General features: G+C 52.4%; 1 protein-coding gene across 4 annotated transcripts in view; it reads right to left on the reverse strand.

Moving 5' to 3' along the window:
- LOC122386881 (glutamate-gated chloride channel-like) overlaps positions 1 to 17666 on the reverse strand; it is a 98089-nt gene extending 80423 nt beyond the window's left edge. Inside the window, exons 1-3 of one of the 4 annotated variants that reach the window (XM_043376578.1) lie at positions 17597 to 17666; positions 10663 to 10757; positions 8090 to 8205 (exon numbers count right to left, since the gene is read on the reverse strand). In XM_043376578.1, coding sequence (XP_043232513.1) covers positions 8090 to 8205; positions 10663 to 10736 — 190 coding nt within the window. In that variant the 5' untranslated portion in view covers positions 10737 to 10757; positions 17597 to 17666. Of the gene's footprint in view, positions 1 to 8089; positions 8206 to 10662; positions 10758 to 17596 lie in introns of those variants that run through there. The other 3 variants (XM_043376580.1, XM_043376581.1, XM_043376582.1) reach the window with 3 other exon arrangements.
- Between the last annotated feature and the right edge of the window lie 7085 nt (positions 17667 to 24751).

Below are 24751 nucleotides of genomic sequence, written 5' to 3' on the forward strand. Positions count from 1 at the left end.
GCCACTCAGCAAAAGCCAAATGTGCTAGTTGGCACTAAGCAGCTAAACCGAACAGCTGCCAAGTCTGCAATTTATTCCCTGCGTCCGTTCCTCTCACAGCCCAGCGCTGCTGTTTCACTGCACCGCGCCGGGCTCTCTCCACCATGACCGCAGGACCGGCGGTCCGGCGGACCATGACTGCAGGACCGGCAGTCCCCCCTCTGTCTCTCCCGCGGCCGTTCCGCGTGCCGCGGCTCGCCAGCGATGACCACTGCTCGGTCAGACCGCCCCGGCGAGCGCCGCGTGCAGTTCATGAATACCGGACAGCGGCCGCCATGAATATTCCAGCGGGCGGGCGGGCCGACCCTGCGCCGGCCACCCAAGGTTGGAGGCTGGCTGGACACGGTGGCACGAGCCGGGGTCAGGTGCGAGTCAGGTAGGTCAGGTAAGAGGAGCCGTGCAGAGCAGAGGTCCCAGAGGGAGATCACTGCTGGCAGGGAAGAACACTGGTGCGTGCTGGGAGGGGACGGGACGGGACGCACTGTTCGTAGTGTGCAACAAAAGTAGGATGAAGCTCACAGTCAGTTGTGATTAGTGATTGAATTGGGAAGAATTTAGCATGACCCACTGTCAAGTGATGCTTTCTCCCAATGAGTTTGGTTGTGGTTTGGTTGTAACCGTTACCGCAAATAATTCATTATTCCCGAAAGCTACTCGAATCGCGCACCAAAACACTTGAATTAACATAAAACAACGTACAATTTCCTTATCATATCTTCCTCAGTTGACAGAAATACTACAAACGCATTTCTCCATCCCACGCAGATGCATATCGCCACCGCCATCTGCGGGAGGGCTCTTCACTCCCACTCTGCGATACCTGGCGGCACCCGCAGCTCTAACTGACGCTGCCAATGAAGCTCTTGTTCGGCTTTTCAGCGGACGCGGCTCGGCCGGCCCGCTGGTGGAGCGGTCCTCGACTCGGGCTCCTTTCAGACCTCTCGACTGGCAGCGCGGCCGGAGAACAACAGACGCGCCCCCGCTCCCACTGCCGCCCCCGCCCGCAGCATTGTCCGCCTCTGAAACCGAGGCCACGCCGAGCACCCTCAAAGGGCGTTCGAACCGCAAATAAATGACGGATGTCATCCACAACGACTAAACACAAATTCCTCAGATTGAATTTACGCCCGCGGGACCAATATCACCGCGGCTGCGGTGGAGCCTGTTTTGCCCTTAACCGAGCCATTCCGCTGAGCAGACCCTGGGGTGCCGCACACCGCCGCCAGCTCACCGTGATGCTGACTAGGTGATGGTGATAGAGGAATAACAATGTGCGCCACACCGCTCCGCGGCAAAGATATGGACCGCAACGTGCCACCGAGAGCAGTAAAAACTGTATGCAAAGTGGCACGGGAGATAAACACGAGGCAAAAAGCATCGTAAAAATAACGAAACGTCCGAGCACTCGCATGTCTAGACAAAAAAAAAAAACTGAAAGCAACCCTTTTTCATAACAGTACGCAAAACACTTTGTCAAATAGATCGATACGCCTGCATTTGCGATACCAATTTGAGACGGAAATATGTTTGGTCATTTGTTCGATTTGGTAAAATTGAAGAAAAAATGCAATGGCAACGAATCCACCACCGAAACGAGCGACAAAAGATAAGAGCGAGCTTTTGGTTGGTCATGTTTGCATTACTGCCGCTAGATGTCACTGCCAGTTAACGCCTGAGGTTATACTGCACCGCATGACAGGCTGTCCCGAACGGCAACTCAAGCCAACATCAATCGAAAGAAGTCAGAAGGCATCAAATTATCTTTCGGGATCCCTATTAGAAAGAGCCACAAATTACCACCGAATTAAGTTGACCCACAAGAAGAAAATCAGAGCAAACGACACCGCAGTCGTTCAGTCCGCCCAGCCCGTTACTCGCCGGGCCAGCGGCGGCGGCGGGCGGGCGTCACCTCCCGACGCGGTGACACAGTGTCGTCCCTCGGTGACACCGTGTCACGACAGCCAATCAGCGCCGAGTGGCTGTCACCGCGCCGCGCTCCCGGCTGGCCAATCCCATCAGCGGCCGCCGCAGCGCTGCGCTCCATCGGAAGTGCGCGTCGTCGCCGGCGCGGCGGGCCTCGCGAGCCGTCGGTATACGCGACGGTCGCCGAGCCGGGCCGAGTTACAGCCGGCTCCGGTGGCCGTATTTCTCCGGTACGGTCCCCGGGCAGCTGCTCGGAGACGTATTTCGGCACCGGCGCCGGTCCGATGGAGAGTGGAGAGGGCTGCGAGCCGCCGGTCGGCAGTAGTAGGCACTGATTGACGCCGCGCACCGCCACTGATCGACCGGTGGACGTTGGCGGCAGAGGAATGGAGGAGGGAGAGAGGGGAGGGAATAGCACAGAGATCGTAAGGGCCGGAGCGAGGGACGAAAGAGTGATACAGAGGTCATACTCAATAGGTTGGGGAATAACATGGATCATAGTCATATGAATGTTGAATTTGGGACGGTCTTTTTATAAAAGGAGCTACGATTTTTTGTCAGCGGATACCCACTACCCAGCGCCTGCAGACGGACAAGGTATCTGGCTTCAAACTCATCATCCAACTTCAATGAATGAAAGCCATATAATGAATATGACGATTAATAAAGCCAGCACCTAATAATGTGTAACGACCAGACAATTGTCAGGCATTTGGATAGCAGCGCTTCCCATAGTCATCACTCCCACTTTATTTACAAAAAATAATATTCAACAGAAGCCCTGCCTAATGCAAGGGAAGCACTAATGAAGCGGACTAATAGCATCCGCTTTGTTCTAATGTCAAATTCCCACGACAGAAATGTTTGTTTTACAGGGCCTCAAACCAAGAGCGGCATACCAGAGGCCGAAGTTCCAGAGGTCTACAGGTTCGATAGTTTGACAAGTTGAGTCCATCACATCCAGATGATCCTGTTTATAGAAAACCGAATGTTGTTAAAAGATCAGCTCGACGGATAGCGATTGAGTGAACTTTTGGAGACTTACCAAATTTAACCCAACTCTCCGGCACGAGAAATCTGCCACAGAGACACTGAATAGTGAATAGTCAATGGCATAACAGCTTCAAGCGGTGTGCCGAAGATGCAAACGAACTCAAACAAAACAAGACTCGTGTATTCCGTCCGTCCAGCTCCGGCGTCTCTACAGCGCAGCTACCGTTGTCCAATCGAGCCCCATCTGTCGGATAACTAACGCACCAGCGGCCTTTGATGCCAGGCAGCTGTTGGCCGGCTTCTCTCCTCCTGAAATCGCGAGTCTGAGCTGGCAGGCTTACGGCCAAATCAGCTCCAGATCCAAAGGGACCGCTGGGAATGAAGATGACGCCAAACGCTGACCACAGGAATGGCTTCTGATGACCCAGCAAACAACTCGCCCGTCGGCTGCCGGATGAAAAAGACAGCTTGATGAAAACATCTAGAAATCGTAACAGACCAGCCTTTCTTCGCTGTAGAGAAACAAAGCGTGGCAAGAAGCGGAATGAATGTCCGAAGTACATCATCCATGCTAAGCGCTGAAATATTTTCCTTGATAACGCTAGAATGACCGATGGCACATGTTAGCATCCAAAGTTTTGCGTCATAAGATGCTATCAACCTCAGCAGCTCTTGAAAGCATGACCCTGCTCCACTGAAATCACCAGCACAATGCATCAACACAAACAACGTCTGGATCTCGACAGCACAAAGATCGTCAATCCGTTCGGGCCATCCATCCGGGACGGCAGCTCATCCGTCACAGGTCGGCTGGTCTCAACCAGCTGTAGTCACCCGCAGTAGTGGCGGTGAAGACAGTCGAGGACGGTCGAGGACGCTCACGGTACAGTCGTGCGCAACTCGTTAACTCCAAGAACAGCCATCCGCGCTCTAGGATATAGGGAAGACCAGATAAGGGGAATGGATTACTTCACCCCGAAAATAATTTCAACAGAAATGGAAACATTCTAGCAAGCGCTATTCAAAATGGACATGATAAATGTCTCACTGTAATCCAGCGCCAAGTTTTATTGCACCTTTATAGATATAACTCCACATCTGTTCCCAGGAATATCCCGGCGCCTGGCTAATTTTCAGCACCCCGCCGTAATTAGTTCTATTTTTGCACGGTGGTCGCCCGTCTGGACGCGGCTCTATTCCCATGGCGGAGTCTCAGCCGACCAGACAATACTGGGTCGCTATGGCCGCCCGGCGTCATCCGAGCCGCCACACTATCAGCGACTATATTTCCGACGCAAAGTGGAAACTCCGGTCCACGACCCATTGCACCGATAATTTTTCACAGCAATGTTTCCGAAATCTGCCATTGCAGGCCAATAGCCACGGGGCGAGTTTCCCGAAAGCGTTCAGGAGTGCGGCCACCACCAATCTCGGCTGATCGTGGCCCGAGTCCGGCGAGAGTGTCCTAAATTGTGGCGGCGGCGGTGTCCCTCAGCCGGCTGGGTCGGACGGTTGATGTGGACGGATGGAGTCGTTCCCCGCCGACACCGACGGGCCAGCGCCGCCAGCTCACCCGGGAAGCGACGGACGCAGGCCGCGGCCAGCAGAGACTCGCACCCGACCCAGCCGCAGACTCGCACGCAGCCACAGCCACGCACGTCAATCGGCGAAGGTGAGACGAGACAGAAACAGTAGCTGAAGCATCAGCATCAGCCCCGCTAGAAGCAGACTCTACAGTGGCGGGTCCGACAATAGCAGAATCCGCTGTCGTGGCTGTAAATCTAACAGTTGCATCCGCACAATCGGACAGAGACCGCCAACGGAGAAGGGGTCATAGTAAAGCATGGACACCTATACACTATACAGCACGCCAGCGAGCCGATACCAGCAGCAGCTGACTGAACCCAACGGTCGTGGGTCGTTCGGACCGCTCGGACCGAATGCCGTCAGCGAGGTCGACGTGGGACTAGGGGAGGGGGTCAGCTCGTCAGCGATGCGCGGCACGGCCGGCGCTAACCAGCCGTGCGGCCAGCCCGGGGCCGCCGCGGTCCAGTGACACAACTCGTCGCCGTTCGTACATACCTACGTCTTGCCAATCAGCGAGCAGTCGCTGCGGCCAGAGCCGAAACCGGCGACTGAAAGACGCCGGCGCCGCGGACCGGCCGCCTCCGTCTGGCGTCGACAGTTCGATCTGCGGACGCGTCTGCCGCCGACGGGAGCCCCGCCGTTGGGACCGACAGACCGGACACGGCACCTTTTTGCAGCCGGACGACCGACGTTCAGGCCAGGTTGAGCGACAGCATGCATTTAGAACAGCGCCGGCTTTTGGAAGGCGAGCTGTCTGTGGTTTCGATAAGGCAAATTCGGTGGACTGGAGACTGTCGCTACAACACCGTAAATATGGAGATGTGATGTAGCAGGCGATGAATCGTATAAAACTTGACGTAAATAAACTAGCCTATTGTGTCTCCGGCTTAGACTATTCTCAGAAAATATTACGGCACTTGACTCGCAATTCTAGCTGTAAACAAGACCACAGTCCAAAAGAAGTTCTACTAACTGAAGTTGCACCATGTACCATAGAATCGGAAACAGTTCAGAGTTCATTCCTTGTTTGATATACGGCTCAAGTTTGGTGACTTGAAACTCTGCATATCACAATGCTGGTTGTCTCAAACTAGCAAGCCGGCTTCCGACGCCTTCAGTTCAGCAATGTAGCTGCAATTCGCTCGCAAGCCTCCCCTCCCACAACGGCGTGAAGTCAGACACCGTCCGTCACACTGCGGGAATCGGTAACAGTCGGCGGCCGACTCCGCCCTCTCTCACGCCTCCACCACGGCCCACGGGAGCCGCCGAGTCGCCGACCAGCCGCAATGGGCCACACAACACGGCGTGAGGCTGGACAGACGGACAGAGCCGCACGGCCGATCCACAAAGGCCGGCCACCTGCCGTCCAACTATTGACCGCACCTCATCACCGACGGCCGTCCCCGGCCGGGCTAATGAAGCGGAACGTCACTTCCACTGCACCGACCGGTCAGCACAACCAACTTGGCCAACTGTAAGTGAAAACTTGGAAACCGAGCCCAACTTGGAGCGCATTAAACAACGTCCACTTTGAGGTCAGGTTTATCGATGAAGTGGATGTCCAGAGTGCCTCCACAAAGTGGGAGCAGTAATCGCATACAAAAGAAGGCAGCTCACAAACATTCGTGAAAAGCGCTCTGCAAATGCAAGCCCCAGCTCGAAAGAACTTTTCATGAATTGACAGAGTTGACTCCATGACCAAAACAGCAGCATTCTCGGGAAAATAATATGTTTTGTCATTCTCTTGATTTTTCATGATTTGACAAGCAATCCCGTTAAATTCATAAATTGAATTTATTCTTTTTGTGTTATAATTTTCCTAACAGTCACGAAGGTAAGTAGGGCATGAACCAAGATCAGGAAAGATCTCTGGCACGGACGGCGGCCGTCTGCGCGGTGACCGCGCGGGCGCCGCCTCCAGCCGCCGCCGGTCGGGCGCGGGACAGGGCCGGCCGGCGCGCCTGTCAGCCGGCCGATGGACGAGGCCACATCCGTCTCCAGCCGCGGCGCCGGCCGCGCCAGTCCGCCGCCGGCGACCTCGGCCAGCCGCCCACCGGACCCACTCAGCAGCGGCGGCCGCCATCCGTCCCCATCGCTCCGACCTGATCCACCGTTCGGTTCATCATCATTGTTCGGCCATTCGGACTGATCCCCGGACCCGCAGTTCAGCTCGGTCCACTATCCAGCCTGGCCGCGTGCCGGCGCTCGGTGCCGACAGCCGAGCTACGCCCCACTGCTCGGCAGAGGCTCATTGACCTTCCGGGCGCACTGTTGGTGCTCCTCCCAGAAGCCACCGGTGTTCAGTCAGGGCCGGTCCATTTCCTCGGCGGCACCCCGGCTCCCCTCCCTGCTGATCCGTCTCCGGGCAGCGCTGCCGACCGTCAGCAGCCGGCGCCGGTCGGCGGGCAGCGAGCGGCGGTCTGGGCCGCACCGGCCAGCCGTCAGCGCGGCATCACGGCGTCGCCCGGCACCCAGCCGGAACCGAGCGGGCAGCCGCCGCCGGCCGCCAGGGAGGTGGGATGCGCGCCCTGCCGACGACTCACGGCCGGATGCCGTATCGACAGCGGCCCGCCGCCCGCCCGACCGAGCGCACTGGGTCAATGGAGCGCCCGGTGGCGCGGGCGGCACGCGGCCGCCACAGCCGCCCTCAGCGACTGACCCTGACGGCCTCCCTGAGGTATCCCGGTGCGGCCTTGTAGCTACACGGCCGATCGAACGGTGTAGTCCTGGAGACACGGAACAGCCACCAGCCGACCCCAGATCGGGTCACGGTGGTTGGCTCAGACATGGAATACCCACCGACTGACCAGTGATCCCAGGCAGGAGACGTGAGACATGGAACAGCCATCAGCTCAATCCGAAGAAAGACGGCGTCGACCGATCTCATGGCACAGCTGGCCGATTGATTTGTTTTCTCTCATCTATAATAAATGCTGTGGTATGCATATTAATTTCGTTCAACATGTTATTGTTGCTGAATTACAATACATGAAATTCCAGCAATTTTTTAATGCCGATAGGGGAAAATATATCAAGGAAAATAAAAGGGCAAACAAGTGTCAGATAAGCACCACAATAATATAAAGGAAAAGGGCTATGCATGTGTGGGTCACAGGACCAATAAGCAAAACTGTGGATCTGTGTGAGCACATGTGCGGTATTGCAGGTCTGTGTACGTAGTGTGGGTCACAGAAGCAAAGGAATCTTGTGGGTTGATGTTGGTAATAAAACTGGTAGGACACTGGTGTGGGCAAAAAGGCCAATGGGATTATGTGGGTCGATGTGGACCACAGACCCAGTGTGGCAATCGGAGTGGGACATGGATCAATGCGGTATGGGTCACATTACCAAATGGGTAAAGCGGTTTGATAACGGACAACATCCTAAAAGATACCACGGATCGCCCGCAACCAATAGACTCGGAAGGAGATGATCCGGAGAAGATGGAACCAGGGTAGGAGAGGCCCCTAACGGTTGAGGGGGATGAGACTCGACCTTATAACCCCCCCCCCCCACACACACACTTCATACAGCCCCGTGTCCGTACCATTAACGCCGGAAGGTCGAATTCGCTTGTCGTATCCGCTCGAGTTTCCGCTGCCCTGCGACAGGATGTTGTCCAGGATGCGTTTCTCCTTCTCCCGGAAGTTGATGCCGACCACACTGAAAACGCCACAGAAAACAAACGGTTACTGGAGATCCACGGCCGCAGCGCGGTAGTTGGCCGTGGGCCTGCCTCTCGTTGACCCCGAGTACATAAACGACCAGCACAATCAAAATGAACACTGTTAGTCCACGAATAGTTCTTGATGTCTAACCTTTGCAGTGTTCATTCCTCAATGTCATTGCAATTTACGATGTTGCATGCAAAATGCGGGTCAATCTATGTAGCCGGCCGGTGAGCAGTTCGGACAGCGGCAATATACGAGGGGCGCTCAAAAAGTTCTCGGCCCAACCATGAAGGAGTTGGAATTTCGGCCTACAACGCGGTGTGTTCAATGATGTGTTATTGGGATGTCCACTTACGTAGCCATTAACCAATCTGCCCTGTGATTGGTTCAGGCTGCTAATTAATCGTAACATAGTTTGCTATTCCCGGTCAGAATGGGTGACACCCAGAATAGAACAGTGATTTGGTTCATGTATTGCAGAAAAATGCACCAAACGTTATTTACGAAAAGCTAGTGCCAACACATGTTGAGGTTTGTCTTTCTTACAGTAGCGTCAAAAAGTGGGCATCTCTGTTCAATTTTGGTCAACAGATCATTAATGGTCACCCCCGCAGTGGCCAGCCATCAACAGCATTGACTCAAGAAAATATGAAAAATAAGCACTTCTTTGTAAAAAATGACAAATGTTCTGGTCTGAAACAATGTAGCAGAAGCGGAGTTGTCTATCAGGTTCCTCAAAGCCATTCTTCGACAGCGTATTAATATGTTTAAGATCTCTGCAAGATGCATCCCCCGTTTGCTGACTGCATAGGAAAGGCAAACTCGAAAGGAGGCGTAACGCGAAAATTTTGGCCCCTATATCGAAGATCCAAAAGAGTTCATTGAACTACTTGTTACCGTGGAGGGATTGTGGGTGTCACACATTGACCCTCAGGGCGTGACCGAGTTGCACAAGTGGAAGCACACTGAGTAAAGGCCACCAAATGTGTGCGACGTGTTAAAGTCAGACGGCAAGGTGACAGTGGTTGCATTTTTGGATGATGGCGGGGCTCTGCTCGTTAACTTTCTAAAACAGGGGCGCACAATTAATGATGAATGCTACACCTCCCTTCGATAACAGTAGCGAGCAGCAGATATCAAGGAGAGACTAGGGAAGCTGACTAAAAGTGTGCGCCTGATCCAGGACCACGCACCAGCACACATGAGCAGGGTGACGATCAGCGAAGCAGTGAGCTGTGGCTTCGAGTTGTTGTCACAGCCACTTTTTTCTTCGTACCTTGCACCCTAAGGCTGCCACCTCTTCCCCAACATAAGGAAATTGCCTAGCAGTGGCAACTTCGCTGACAGCAAGGAGACAAAAGCAGCCGTCTTGGACGTGCCAGATGCGTCCAAAACCCACTTGGCTATGGAGACCCAGGGGCCTCTCGCGAAGCGCTGCGCGAAATATTTTTGTCTTAACGCTGGTTATTTGACTAAATGAACATTTTTGGTCTAATGAGTCGACGTCGTATCTCTGCTCCTTCATGGTCGGGCCGAGAACTTTTTGAACGCCCCTCGTATTGTAGGAGCTCTGTCGAAGAACTGACCCCGATACCCCAGGTGATAGTCTCCGCAATCTAGTGACTGGGATCCATGGCCCTTTTCTAAGACTGGTTTATATTTGAAGTCGAGAAAGTATATCGGAGATCAGCCCACAATTTAAATTTAGTGCTTAAAGCAGCAGAGATAATATACCAAACATCGACCGCTGTTTCCCATGCTCCTACATTGGATCCCTGCTCTGCAACTCTAAATAATTTCCCTATCTTCGTTACAAAACGCAAGACCGTGTGCCAATAAGGTAACCGTTTCATAGAATATCTACAATGCAAGAATAAAGTGTACAGCTTACAGCCACCAACCCCCTCCTCCCCACACACCTACGGAATCACTGACGGCTCAGTTCCGATCGGACCCATCAGTCTGGGAGATAAGTGCTTCTCTGTTCCACTCCGAAGGCCGTTTCTGATAGTTTCCGGTGAAAGTCGGCTCTAAGTTTATCACATAAGACGAAAGCGCTTAAACTTGGCGTGATGTGACGAAGTTGGCCGGTAAACAAGACTTATAAGGCTCCCTAATATTTATGGTTATTAGTCTGGAAAATTAGCGTGCCCGCAGTGCAGCATTCTCGAAAAAATGGTGTAAGTCAACAGACATGAAGACCTCACGGCAATGATACGATGACTGGTAAAATGGAGATAATTAAAGCGTAATCTAAGTGACGCCATTGTTACCATATTTCAATGAATTTAGGTAAATCCTTGAATACTGGTCGGAATACTGATATGCAGATTCTGAGACAGTAAGGTATGTGTTCATAGGAACTCATGTTCACACTCAGATGAATGTTCTTTTTAATCGTCCTTCTTGGTCAGCCGTAACGCGGATTGAGACAGGAATGGTGACTGACCTGACGAAGAATGTGGTGGTGATGGCCACGCTGAGCAGAGCTCTCATCAATCCGGCACTGACCGGCCAGCCCATGGTGACGGGTCGGTCAGACTCCTGAAACAAATGCACAAACCGTCAATGGTTTTGTTTAACCACAATTTAACCAAAACAAAATACTGTAGTGTTATGAGGTTATCGGTGGAGCCAACAAATAACTAAATGCACTTACTTTTATTGACGTTTCGGTTTCAAACAACCTTCGTCAGAACAAATCAGAAAATACTGTAGGTATTATAAGCAAATACAGGGCAGTCAATGCAAACAAACACCAAATACTTTAAGGAAAACACCGTTTGTGTTTGACTAATAAAAACCATAGTGACTTAAAATGCCTCAGCATCGCGCACTTTCAATAATTTGCACGAACATCACAATGTGAAAGGCCGCTCCTAAAATCAATGTACGGCTCTTAGAACACAAGCACAAACACCACGCACTAAACCCATGGAAATGGCACAGCTCAATCGCTATTCGCGTTTGCAGAAACACTTAGCCATTTGGGGTCGTCAAAGTCCCTCATTGTTGCATGAAGTCGCCCCTCCAGCGTTGATGGAACAACGAATGACCCTATGACACGCCACAAACGCCGATATAGCAAACGCAGCAGGCACGTTAACTAGTGAAGCACTGCGCCCAGAAGGCACACCAACTTACCTTTTGTACCTTTGAAAACGTGGGACATGAATACTGCGGAAGCACTCTTCGGTTTTGTTCTTCAGTTTGCGTACGAATCTTAGTTAACTGCCTGAGCAGGTTAATCCAAGACGTAAGCTCCAATAATTATTTCAGTTTTAGCACCATCAGTGTATCTAATGATCCAATTTCAAGTTACCTACCTATAATATGTAGGTACCAAGGATTAGGATCATAAAATTTGGTCATAGATGATTCAACTCACCATTCCTATTTAAAATTTTACTTTTTCGCGAATACCGTTGTCCACGGATGAGCATTGAACAATGCAAAATCGGAAGATTCTTTCGTACCAAATTTTTAATTGGAGATTTTACAATATCAAGCATTTTAGTACAGCAGACACATCGACACATTCAACCGAGCCTTTTAGCATAATCAGGCGTCATTTTGCCCAAACTTTGCCTGTAACGCCCATTCCGCCAACAACTAGCATAATTACTCCCGCCAAATAGGCGACGGCTGCACCATTCGGCAGAGGCAAATGTCACACCACAATGTGCCTGGCCCGGTCTGTGTGTGGTTCTGCCGCCCACCCCCGCGGTCCCACCCAGCGGCGCTGTCGGACCCCATGGCCGACGAGGGTGGACGTCGTAGGCCACCCCGTCAGCCGTTGTAAATCACCGCGCTTAGCGGCAACTGCCGGCGCCCGGCCGGCGATGGCGGCCTATTTGTTATCGAACCCATCATCAATAAGGATAAGCCATGCGCCTGGCCGTTGTAACCAGCTCAGAGCCAAAGACGGCCTGGACCCGGGCGCCGCAGATACGAAGCAGCGGCGCGCCGCGGTCCGCCGCGCCGGCGAATGGCGTGTGTTGCGGGCCAGCCTACCTGTCAGGCGCCGGTGTGCTGCGGGTCAGTCTACCCGTCCAGTGACTCGCGGCCGCGGCCCGCACTGAACAGCGGAAGACCTGCGCGAGTTGCAGACTGAACACCGACACCGGACCAGAGTAACATATCACCGGACTGGAGCGTCAGTGGTGTCTGCGTGACGCCAGCAGTGCGACTGTCCGACCAGAGCTGCCCTGGCGGTGAGGCCGCCAGTGCCGCCCACAGGGTCGAACAACCACCGCCCACCGACCATTTACCGAGTACTGGCCGGGTATAATTTATTTTGACGACAGGTCGAACACCGAAGTGATTTGTCCGGGTTTATGGATACCACATTGGTATTCATTTTAGTGTCGGTAATAGATGACATGGTGTACCGGGTACACTCCACTATACGACATTGTTCATTCCGGCGATATTTTCTCCTGTGTCGGCGCTGTGTCGGCGGTGATTTGTCTCAAGTTCAGGTGACAAACGACCAGCTGACAGGTCGATAACCGACAACAATCAGGCAGCGTCGGTACGGGCGCGCCCCTGTGTCTCCGGCACCGGCCATCAATAGACGGACACTGATCACTGGCCTAACGCGACAGGAGCGGTGCCATTACCACACCCCGCCCGTCGGCGACACGGAACGGGGCGGGGCCGGTTGGTCGGTGACACTTTCAGCCGGACCGGTCCGCGCCGCACTCAACAAGCAAACCCTGGTCACTAGGCTATGTATAATAGCAAGTTGATATTTATCTTTTAACGGCCAATGCGCTGTAGTATTAATCAATATTCATATGACCTTAAAAAAAAATCAGCCTCAAAACTTTTCAAGATTTGTGTTTCTAAAAAAGTTCACGATAACCGATTATCAAATGGAAATAAGGCGATACGTAGAACACGTAAATAACGATATTACGTATATCAGTTCCAAGGGTACCATGCAATTCAGCATTAGTCCAATCTAGTCTCGCGGAGTAAATACAACATTGCACGCCTAATCTCCTCAGTGTGGGAGCGTGAAACGGCGGCCAAAGGCAACCCCGGCATTCAGCTATTCACCCTATCAGCTATTCAGCTGAAATTAATGGTCTTAGGCGACGGTGAAACAAGCAAGGACTGGGAGCCAGTGCACCGGAATTATCCGACCCGTAGATAATCCCCTTGTATAGAGCATATTCCATACCAAGAAAGACAACTTTATCCAATAACACCGCGAGTTGCCGGGCCCAGAGCGAGCTATGAATTTCTGGTAGGCTCAGCGGCGAATAAAACATTTATCAGAACAGCAGTCATGCGCAAGTGCGCATACCTACCATACTGACCCGTGGTCGCGGTCAGGGCACCGCAGCGAACCACATGCAACATGGAAGGCCTCCCAGGCACGGTGGAGGCCGATCACACGTGAAACAGCGATATGCGCTCGATACATGGCCTGCCAAGGCCACCTGACACAGACTACGTAAACGCGGCAAACACGGAAACGTCACGAACATGCTAAAAAACGAAAACCTGACCGCGAAATTAAGTACATTGGGTTTGATTGGTTTGATTGGATTGGTAACGCGTCGTGAACACGAATCATCGGAAGTGACATATATTGTAATTTGTAGGTTATCCTATCAGCAGATGCTGCAAAAACTCCAGACATTTTTAGCTCCGCAAATTTTATACCTAACTATTAGATATCTTAACAATAACTGACTTGTAAAGGCGCAGACCACCCCATCTACAGTGCACTATCTCAGAGTACCCAGCCCACTATCCATACGTAAGTAGATACCTATGGATACCATAATCCCATCCATGAGGCACACCACACCGTCGACCTCCCGTGGAAGTGAGTGGTAAGGCGGCGCGTGACTGTGTCGGCCGAACGTCATTAGGCACCATTAGATGCGCCGTGGACACACAGCCCCGTGCGCCTCCCGATGACAAGCTGCAAAACTACAGGGTCCGCCCACAACAAAGAACTCGCCAAGTGCTCTGGTGATAGGTTCTGTCAAACACTCGAACTTACGAGTATTGTAAACAGACGTAAAAACCAGTTCTGAAATTGTAATTGAATGAGGTGCAAATCAAGCGTGCAGTTATTACTTAAAATCTTGAACAATTCGGAAAACCAAAATTGAAGTGCCTTATGGGCTCAATATTGACAATCGAACCGTATTGGAAATACTCTGAAAAAACCCTAACAATGGAAAGTTTTCATCAATTTAACAATTAAACAAGTGAATTATAGAAAAATAATAGTAACTGCTTCCCATCCCTGTCCCACCCGAAGTAGCCTCAGATCGGGTATACCGTGTAATGTAACTTGTAAGCATGAAAGTACGGTCAGCAATCTGTTTACCCTCAACTGCAGTGAAGCGACAAAGTCACAATAAGTTGATATGCGCATCTATTCATATCTGGATCTGATCCCAGTTTTTACAACAGAAAAATCACCGGCCGCAATTGCCTTAGCCTAAAGACGCCCACGAGTTTCGCCCTCCACGCGAACAAATAACCGCTGATGTGAAAAATAATACCTGCCCGCCTGATATTCTTCACATCAGCTTTTTTTTGCGCGGTTGCTGAGACGTGCGGGCGACTTTTGCGAATAAAAATAACAGCAGCCGGCGCTTTACATTTGGTAGAACTGGCCTCTGTATCCCTTACGTGCTCTATAATTCGTCTTACATCGAATTTTTACCACAATAATCTGAGTTCCAATGTAAACCAGGGAGATCAAAGGCACCCAGTCTCCAGGTGAGCTACATTCAGAATATCTGCTGCGATCGGCCAGGCACGGCTGTGGCACCACGGTTACGTCTCGCGGTCACTATGCCCAAAAGACAGTCGCCGGGGCAGGAACTGCTCTCGGTCTCTGGGCGGCTCCTGACGTCAGCGGCGGCCCGTGGGCGGCCCACGGACCGCCGGGTCGTCAGAGGCGCGGCCGGCGCCGTTCGACTCGGACGCGATGGACGTCACGGCAGGCGCGTGCCGCGACTGGAAAGGTGCCGCCGCGCCGCCGGCCGGCCGACCTGGGGCTGTCGGCCGGCCACTCCGCTCGCCTGTTGAACTGGAGACTGGCTCACCCTCAGGGCTATTTATGGCGGTCACGAGCGGCAGCTATCTCAGCTGCTGTTCATTGCCGCAGAAGTCCTATACCAAGTTATGACCACGAACGCTGCTGAAATCGTGATGAAATATTGACGTAGGAGTCTCGACAGGTCCGACATTAATAACGGTTCCCGTTATCCATCTCATAACGATTCAACAGGGGCTTCAAGTGCAGATACGTGACTCTCGCAGAAAACATCTCCAAGAAGAGACATCTTCCAAATCCATTGTCATCTGCATCAACGAGCTGGCAAAAAAAGACGACGCAAAATCCCACTTATCGAGCACTTGCGACACCGATCCTACTCGGCAGGCTGTCGCAAAAACAGCCAGCCAGCGTCGTTCGCCAGCCGGCGGTAGGTGGGCGGACAGATGACAGCGATTAGCGCTCGCCCCCTTCAGCTGGTCGAGTGACGGACGTCGTTCGCGGCCAACGCCGGGAGCCGGTGTGGGTTGGCAGCCGGCCGGGACCGGTTCGTGTGGCGACAGAGACGGAACGAGTCCGTCGGCGATCGGTGCCACTCCTGGCACACCGGGTGTTTTCACTGACGCGACAGATCCTGGCGCAGCACGCACGGCGGCACCAATGCAACACCAGCTGCACCACTGGCTACACCGCCTAACGCGGCGCACCAACAGCGCCGCATCGCCCGCGGCTCGCGAGAAATGTGATTACGTAAATCGGTGTGACACGTCAGAGTCCTTGCCTGACAATAGAAGCGATATAAATTAGATTTACTGGAGGCAACAGGCTTGTGGAACACAAAAGACAGCAAGGCCGTCCCTGGGGATCGTTGATGAAAACATCAGCGAAAATCAATATGTTGCGCTCTTGAGCGTTAGATGTTCTTGAAATATGGGGAAAACCCCCATAAAAAGAAATGAATAAAATACCACAGCGGCGATGCTTTTTAGAGATTTTACCTTGGTATAACCTCGTCCGATGTCTAGGATTTTCAATGATAAAGCAAAACCTGAAAACCTGTAATAGGAGTGAATATTACACTTGAAGTATCACACGGCATTAGCATTCAGTTGCCATGAAATCTATTTTATATCTATCAAGATCACATGCCGTCACTGACTTCACGGAGTAAGAACGGATAACACCAGCCGATGCCTCCCATGGGAGAGCTGAGCGAACACAGTGCCTTGGACGGTCGAGTCGGAGCCGACCATGTCGCTGATCGACTGCCTGTCCCAACGGCCGTCCTCGCCCCACGCACGAGACAGACTCGAGTGCCGCTTCCGGCGATCGACATGGCCCGTCGGCTTGAGACAGTGGCAGGTGTACCCGATAACTGACCGAAAGACAATAATGGCAACGGACAGCCAGCCACAAAGGACCATCAGAGGACAATGCTGGAGACGGCACGCGAGGGAACACATGTTTAGCCGAACTAAGCAATGACGACGTTTGGAGGTAGACAAATACTTCAGAAAAGAGCAAAGTGCTACTGCAGAATCGATTTTCCCCGTGTTATCCATAGCTCAATGCTCATTTGGATGAAGGTAGGATAAAGTTGTTACGACAATATGCATGACACAAGCGGAAAACCGAAAACCTTGACCACGCACAAATCACAATCATCAAGCCAAATGATAGCTCAGGGGAACAGGGAAACACCTCTCACCGGCGATGCTCAAAATTGGAGAAGGAATCAACCTGTCCGACCTTTTTAGGGATTAACCGGCCGTGCCCAGCTTTGAAGGGCACACTTAAGTTCGGCATCTTAATTATCCCCTCACCTGCCGGACGGTAGGAGTCAGGATCTTAGCAACAAGCGCTGCTTAGCGAGGGCCCTGGCTCTGTCAATCCGTCAATTTAATCACTCGAGCTCAATTTATATATAAAAGCTTTACAAGGAGAGACACCCACAGAATATGAAATAATTGTCGCACGGCCTGCCAGACCCACCGTTTATAAAGCATACATCTGCAGAATATGGAAAAATGATCACACAGCCGGCCAGAACCACCGCCCATCAGAGTTGGCACGCCGTCTGATCACAGCTGTGTCGCGCACTGAGCGCGCGGGACAGCACGCGTGCGACCACCCCATTAGTCGCACGGATGGCGTGAGTCAATTGTCGGCCCGTCAACGGTGTTGTAAAACACGGCCGACGAGCGGCGCCGGCCACAGATTACCGCTAGTCGACAGGACAGCAGGCGCGTGACCGCCATCGGTCACCGCGACGGAGGGGTGGACGTGACGGGGACACGGGTCGGGGCGAGGGTCGGACCGGGTCGGGTCGGACCGCGGACCGGGCACTCACCGTGCGCAGCTCCTGGCATCTCCGCCGCCGGGCCGCCGCCGCAGCAGCCCGATCGCCGCCGACGACGACGACGGACGACTGACGCTCGACGGCGCGCACTATCGATTCCGACGACGGCGCCGGTCGGCCGCTCTTGCACGCGGCCCGCCGCGCCGCCCGTCCGGCCGCGCGCCGACCGGCCCGGGCAACAAGGGCACCGGCGCGCGTGCCGGCGCTGCCGCTCAGCATCGTTCGACATAACAGATTTCGGCCAAAAAACCATGCGGCGCTCCCAACTTGGAACGGCCTCAGCGCGCCGGATAAAATGATTACAATGATAGGCGATAGAAACGGGTGAATTACAACTATAAACTACAAGCGTAGCCGAGGAGCTGTCAGTTACTTCGCCTGTCTACGGAGCTACAATAGGGTAGCTCAGTTAGGTTGGGTCGGGTCAGGTCAGGTCGGGAAAGTTTTCATTTTCTGTCTCTGATGCCTCCCTTACTGCAAGATAAACGCCTAGCTGCAGTGAGGCGGCAGATTTCAGTCCAAACCGGGAGAGCGCCTCTGTCAAAGTCCATTACCGAATGAGAGAGTGCCGGATTGCGCCCGGATCAGTGCGGACCAAATCGTCAGATTAATGGGGTCAAACGACAGGGACGGCGTGCACCGTATTAGCGTCGGTAATTACCGCGTTACCGTGTGCCCGAGTATTTTTGTACGACCGGACCGCAGCCACCTACCGCGTGGGCGCGCCGGGGATTCAGGCATGGTGGTGGATTATATGATCAATACCGTCAGTTGGTACTGTTAGTCCAGAGACCGAAATTGTATAATAATGCGAACGGCAGGTTCCACGATGTCAATGACGCACGCCTATCATCTGCATCAGACGTATCAAATGGTCATGATTGAGGTGATATCTGAGAAACACGGATGACAATGATGATGGGGATCTAGAACAGACACCGGCAAAACAACGAAATAGCTCTCCAAACAGCCTTGCGAAATGATGCGTCGTTAGAAAATATCAGTATCGAGTGGTTAAGATTGAGCACCTGTCACCACATGTCTGACTACATTCAGCAGTGCTTTCCTCCATCAGTCACAAGCTCAGCTCGTCTGATGGGCACCACAAACTACTCGCAACATGTGTTGCGTACGAGAATATCAGCAAAGCATTACCTTGCAAAGACGATTGATAAAATACGCAAAGAACATCCAGCAATATAGAAATGCTGAAATGCAAATCATAAATCGAGGTTGATTTCGTTATATAGGTACACGAATACCACATGTCAAGATAATAACATATGACAGTGAAAATGATCCGGTGCTATAGGTAAGCTAGTCAAAAACTTGAACGTCCACAAAAAATGTCAGTCGTGAGAACTGGTACCTGACGTCACTTATTGTCCTGGAGCAGCCGACCAATACCCGCCAAAACCCAATCAGCTGCCCACCCAGATAAACCCAAACAGCTGCCGACCCAAAAAAGCCCAATCCCAGACCCAATCAGCTGCCGACCCAGACAAAGCCAGCTACAGGCCCAATCAGCTGCCGACCCAGACAAGCCTAAAACCAATCAGCTGCCGAACTAAACTCACCCAAGCCCCATCAGTTGTCTATCCGGAACATATCAGCTTCCGATCCCCCTCCCCCCCCCCCACAGCTGCCGAGCGACCCAGTCCGACCCAGAGGACACCATTAGAGCTGCCGTTTGTATTATAACTTTGGCGACCGAGATTACACCGAAATCACAATTGCGATAAGCGTCTATAAAAGGGACGCCATTTAATTGCGTCCCAGAAAAGCTATTTCTGGCACCTAAAAGCTGACTCGCCCCAAAATTGGTCCTCAGCTCCTATTTGGTGGATACCAGCACCAATCATGGAAAATGACCTTAATTAGCTGTTTCTGGCATCTATTCATCGGTACGCCTTATTCTTTTTTCTGAATCTGGCACCTAAATGCTGAGCGTAGCACCAATCTAGTAGAAAAATGAACAACTGGCTGGTAGAATCATGTTGTTCTGGTATAATGACCCCTGGAGTCTAGCCTAAAGGTTGCCAGTGCAGCTACACTCTAAGACAGCCCCGTAGTGATCTCAGCATTGTATATGACGTTTAAGTAAGCAAATAATATTAATTTGTTTGAAAAAAAACAATGTCATTTAAATATTTAAAAGCATTTATTTGTATTGCTTAAAGGGAAACATTTTTGTGAGTAATTGTCTCGATTTTGACCATTAAAACGGGCATTGTATTTTTTGACGTCATCAAATAGCTCCAAAAAAGAAATGTAATTTTTTCATTCCGTTCAAGGCCGCTGAAGAAACGCGGGATCTTGCGTGGGACATTGTCCGTTGTTTGCCGCGCAGAGTTGTGCCGTGGTTGTGCCTTTTTCATCCGTTTCTTACGTATGGCATATGTGTGCATGAAGCTTTGATTTTGTTTTTGGTTATTGTGTGGCCGCCGGCCGGTCAGTCAAACGCCCCTGTAGAAACCGGATGCTGCGTTTGATCGAGATGGAGTTAGACGATGATTGCAGAAAGCTAATAATATTGAAAAGAAGGCCGGTTGTGTGGCATGTCTGTTCAGAGTTGACATTTTGCTTTACTCCAGTTTATGACCTGAGAGCCTGGCTGGAAGTGACGGATCCAAACTTGTCACGTTAAAATGGCTGAGGGTGCCAGTGGCGTATCCAGGATCTTGAAAAGGGGGAGGCCAAACCTGCTCAAGGGGGCCCCACCCTTACCTTAGGGGCCCCAGTGGTAAACCCACGCACAGGTGCGGTTCTTTGCCACTGAAGAAACGAAGCGAACGAGCCGCTCAGAGTCACCGGTGTTGGTCCCTCAGACGTGTCTATGAAAGGCCGTCAGATGCGCTGGTGTGGGGTCCACACAGGCGCCGTTGTGGGGGCCTTAGGGCTTAGAGACGTTGGTAGGGGCTGTCATAGGCATGTATGGGACCCTGAAAGTTACTAGTGGCCCTTCATAGGCCGGCAAGGGAACCTCAGAGATGCCGGTAAGAGGCCCTCAGAGTCGCTGGTAAGTGGCCGTTAGATGCGCTGGTATAGGGCCCTCGGAGGCGCCGGTGAGCGGGCCTTCAGAGCCGCCGATGTAGGCCGTTAAGAGGCGCTGGTGTGGGACCCTGAGAGGTGGCGGTGGCCGGTGAGGGCCCTCCCAGTCGCCATTGTAAGGGCCCTCAAGAAATACTGGTGTGGGCCGTGGGGGAATAACAAACAGGTGTGGGGCCCTTAAAGCTGATCCCTCATTGGTCGGCAAGGGCCCTCAGAGGCCGGCAAGGTCCTTCAGAACCTCGGGTGGGGCCCTTCTGGAGATAAGTGTGGCTACATAAGAGCCCATGACGTGTTCTCAAAAGCCCCGTGGTGTCCTTTCACTCCTTTCCAGTTGAAGCGTGGCCAGCGCGGACCCTCTGATGTAAATTGGCACCGTAGGGCCCCTCGGGCCCGAGGGGACCCTAAACCACATAACGGACACGTGTCCCTCGCCCCCTGGCTATGTCATTGAATCCAAGTGATCAGGGGCCGTTAAGGCAATCAGGGGCCTCTCAGGTGACTGCAGAGGCTTTTCAATTGATCAGGGGCCCACCAGGTTACCGTGACCAGGAGACCCTCTGATAATCAAAGGCCGGTTATACCAGGGACTCCACGGGCAACTAAGGGTCTTCATGTGACTGCAGAATCCCTTCAGATAACCAGGTACTCCCCGGGTAAACATGGACCCTTCAGGTGACCAGGGCTTCTTCAGATGACTGGCCAGGGGCCATCCAGGAAATCAGGGGCCCCTTGGGTAACTAGGGGCCACTCAGATAACCAGAGGTCCCTCAGGTAACCGGAGGCCCCTCGGGTAACCAGGGGCCCCTCAGGTAACCAGGGGCCATCGTAACCAGGGGTCCTTTACCAGGAGTCCTTCAGATAACCAGGGGTCCCTCAGGTAACCAGGGGTCCCGTGACCAGGGGCCCTCAGGTAACCAGGGCCCTTCAGATAACCAGGGACCCCTCAGGTGACCAGGGGCCCCTTGGGTAGCCAGGGGTCCCTTAGACAACCAGGAACCTCTCGGACAACCACGGGCCCCTCAGATAATCAGGGGCCCCTCAGGTAACTAGGGGCTCGTCAGATAACCAGGGCTCCTCAGGTAACCAGGGGGCCCCTCAGGTACCCAGGGCTCTCAGGTAGTTAGGGGCCCTCTGTGTTTGTGACTGTGATAGATATCGCTCTTTGATATTGTTTTTTTTTTTCGAGTAAAAGACATTCTGTAGTACTGGAATTAAAGGGACACTCCCACCTTAACATTAGTTTTGAGTTGAGATAGCCAAATTGGTGGCCATGGCCTGCAAATATCGGTTTGGGCACTCACAACATCGACAAATGCTTTAACCCTCGCCGGACCTATTGGTTTTCTACATACGCGCCGGCCGAGGGGGGGGGGGCGGGTACGACCCCCCCCCCCCTCGCCGTTTCGCCCCTGGTGGAGCTAGCGCGTCGCGGAAAAAACGAGCGTGTGCGCCGTTACGAGACGCAGAGATTGGTACCCGATTTTAAGGTTCTAGGTCAACCGGTGACCTCTGAGGTCAGGTCAAGTGCCCCAGGGTACGGTTCAGTTTTTGGTGAATAACTTCGCAAAAAACGGCCGCAGAGCCGCGATTTTGGCAGCATCGTGTTCGCCTTGCTCAGGCGCGTCGAATGATGTACTTTTTGTTCGGGTCAGGTCAACTTAGGGTGTTGACCTCAGGTCAAGGTCAGGTCAGCACCCCCAGGTCACGAAGTTGGTCGAAAGAGGTCATGTCGCATATCATTCGATTCGGCAGGTCTTCCTGAGTCCATTGGTGGCTTTCTCAACTCGCTAGCTCAATTTGATCGGGAGTTATTGACGAAAAACTAATATGACCTTGATGACGTCATAAATGACGTCACGGAAGGTCAACATTGCAAAAGTGACGCATCTAACCTTGCAAGGAGTGCATCAAATCACGATTCTGTGTGCTTGAGATAGTTGGAGATCGTTCCCGGCGCCAGAATAGCAGTTTTCATTTTTCCCCATTGACTTATAATGGTGAGGTCACGAAAATGACCTGACCTCATATGACCTTTAGGAAAAATCCGAGATATACAAGTTGTGAGACTCATAATGGATACTAGATCCTGCAAGTTTCATTTCCCTGTGACATCTCCTCTGGCAGTGAGGGCGTTGCGAAGTTGCGACATCTGAAGACCGTGCAGAGGTTCACTTATGACGTCATAGGTCAGTGACCTGACCTGACTCAAAAATGCGGTTGGTGTCAAAAGATGCGGCTTGGATCAAAGGTCAGGTATGCCAAGTTTCAGCTCTCTATCGCCAGCGTGTTCGGAGCTATCGCGAAAAAACCCTATGGGGGGGCGGCACCCGCCCCCCCCCCCCTCGGCCGGCGAGGGTTAATTCGGAGATATGGAATTTCAAACTTGCAGTTTTCGGATTCTAAGGGGCTAGTGCATTGGTATGCCCCCTTAGAATTTGTGACGTCAGCGGAGATCTAACGATTTTTAAATCTTTTACTAAAACGTTTGGTAGCACGCGGTGGTATATGCTGCTTTGCGCGCAACAAATGCCGCACTTTCAAATAAAGTCGCTAGGAACAGCGGAGATCCCAAAAAGTAAACAAAAGTAAAAGTCTAATATCTTGAAAACCGGTGAATATTTTTCGATGAAATTTGGTAGATATTCGTTTTCGCTCTTTCTGAACCGAGCGACATCACTTTCGTGCCAATTCATTAACTTTTTTGAAGGTGGGAGGGTCCCTTTAAGGCAGGGAGACCCATAACGCCTTCGTCACGCTGGTTCCCCTGAGTTATCCTTGGACCTCAGGGGCTCCCGTGGCCCCCTTGGGTACGTCACTGCACTCAAGTGACCCAAAGGGCCCACTTGCATGTCTGATCCCAAAGGGGGAGGCCATGGCCTCTTGGCCTCCCCCCTGGATACGCCACTGGAGGGTGCAATAATCTCTAGTCTCTACATAGCGGGCTGGTATAGGAGCGTCTTGCTATGCTGCACCATAGCTGGCTAGTGATTCTCTTTTGGCTAGAAATGGCATTAATCATTATCTCCACTGGCGAAAATGGCACTTGACATCACCGAATGCAACGTTCATGTTGTTAGGATACATAAAATCAGGAAGATTACGCGAATTAGGTAGGCAAACGTGGAATAAAATAGGTGCTGGATGTTTTGGTTTTGGTGCTGAATCAGCAAACAGCAAATACGGAGTTCAACTAGACGATCTGGCAACTTAAGGCTGTGTGGAAGCAATTAGGTGCCAGATTCAGATATTAGGGTCGAATAAGCATTTTGGGGCTGATCAGCAATTAGGTGCCAGAAACAGCTTTTTAGGGACCAGAAACAAATATTCCCCCTATAAAAGTCCGCGATGCATGGCCAATTCGAGGTCAAACTTCCTCAAGACCTTGTCAAAAAAGAATGCGCCGTCCCCAGTCACCCACTGAACTCCAGCCGTGCGACGATATATGAGTGTGTGGGAGAGAGTGGCGAGGAAGGAGAGAGGAGCGGGCGACTGGGTAGAGTGGGCGGAGGGGCGCCGGGAATGCGGCGATCACCGACACCCGCTCCAGCGCGGCGCGGACAAACAGGCGCCGAGATTGGACCGGAGCGCGCACCATTGCAGCGCGGCAGCCGATCAGAGCCAGCGGCAAACAGCGCGCCGATCGCCGGCCCGATGTGACGGCCTCGCACCTCCTGAAAATTCAACAGCCGGACAGATCCCAGAAGCCGGGGACAGCCCCCCCGGGAGACGCTGAGCGGTGTCTCTCAATGATCGGCAATTGACTCGGTCCGGAAAACGGCCGGAGACGTGTCCACGAGAAAAGTGCCGCACTTGAAACCTACGCGACTTTGCAGTTTGGTTCCCAAACGACCAGAGCTTGGAAAGATGATCGCGGCGAAGACAAAAGGAGGGGGCGAGTGGTGAAATGAACCAAGAGACTGATTTGAATATTTATGCAGGCCGGTTTCCGGTGGCTTACTTGGGTGATGTAATACATAGCGACTAGACGATGTTGCTAAGAGGTGTTTAGTTCAAATTATAAGCGAAGAATCCTACGGATATGCAATAGTGCATTGCAAGATTATCGACATAGCCGGTAGGCTGGTACAAATCACA

The sequence above is a fragment of the Amphibalanus amphitrite genome, unplaced genomic scaffold, assembly GCF_019059575.1.
Source record: "Amphibalanus amphitrite isolate SeventyFive unplaced genomic scaffold, NRLGWU_Aamphi_draft 000265F_arrow, whole genome shotgun sequence".
In the NCBI taxonomy this organism is placed as follows: Eukaryota; Metazoa; Arthropoda; class Thecostraca; order Balanomorpha; family Balanidae; genus Amphibalanus; species Amphibalanus amphitrite.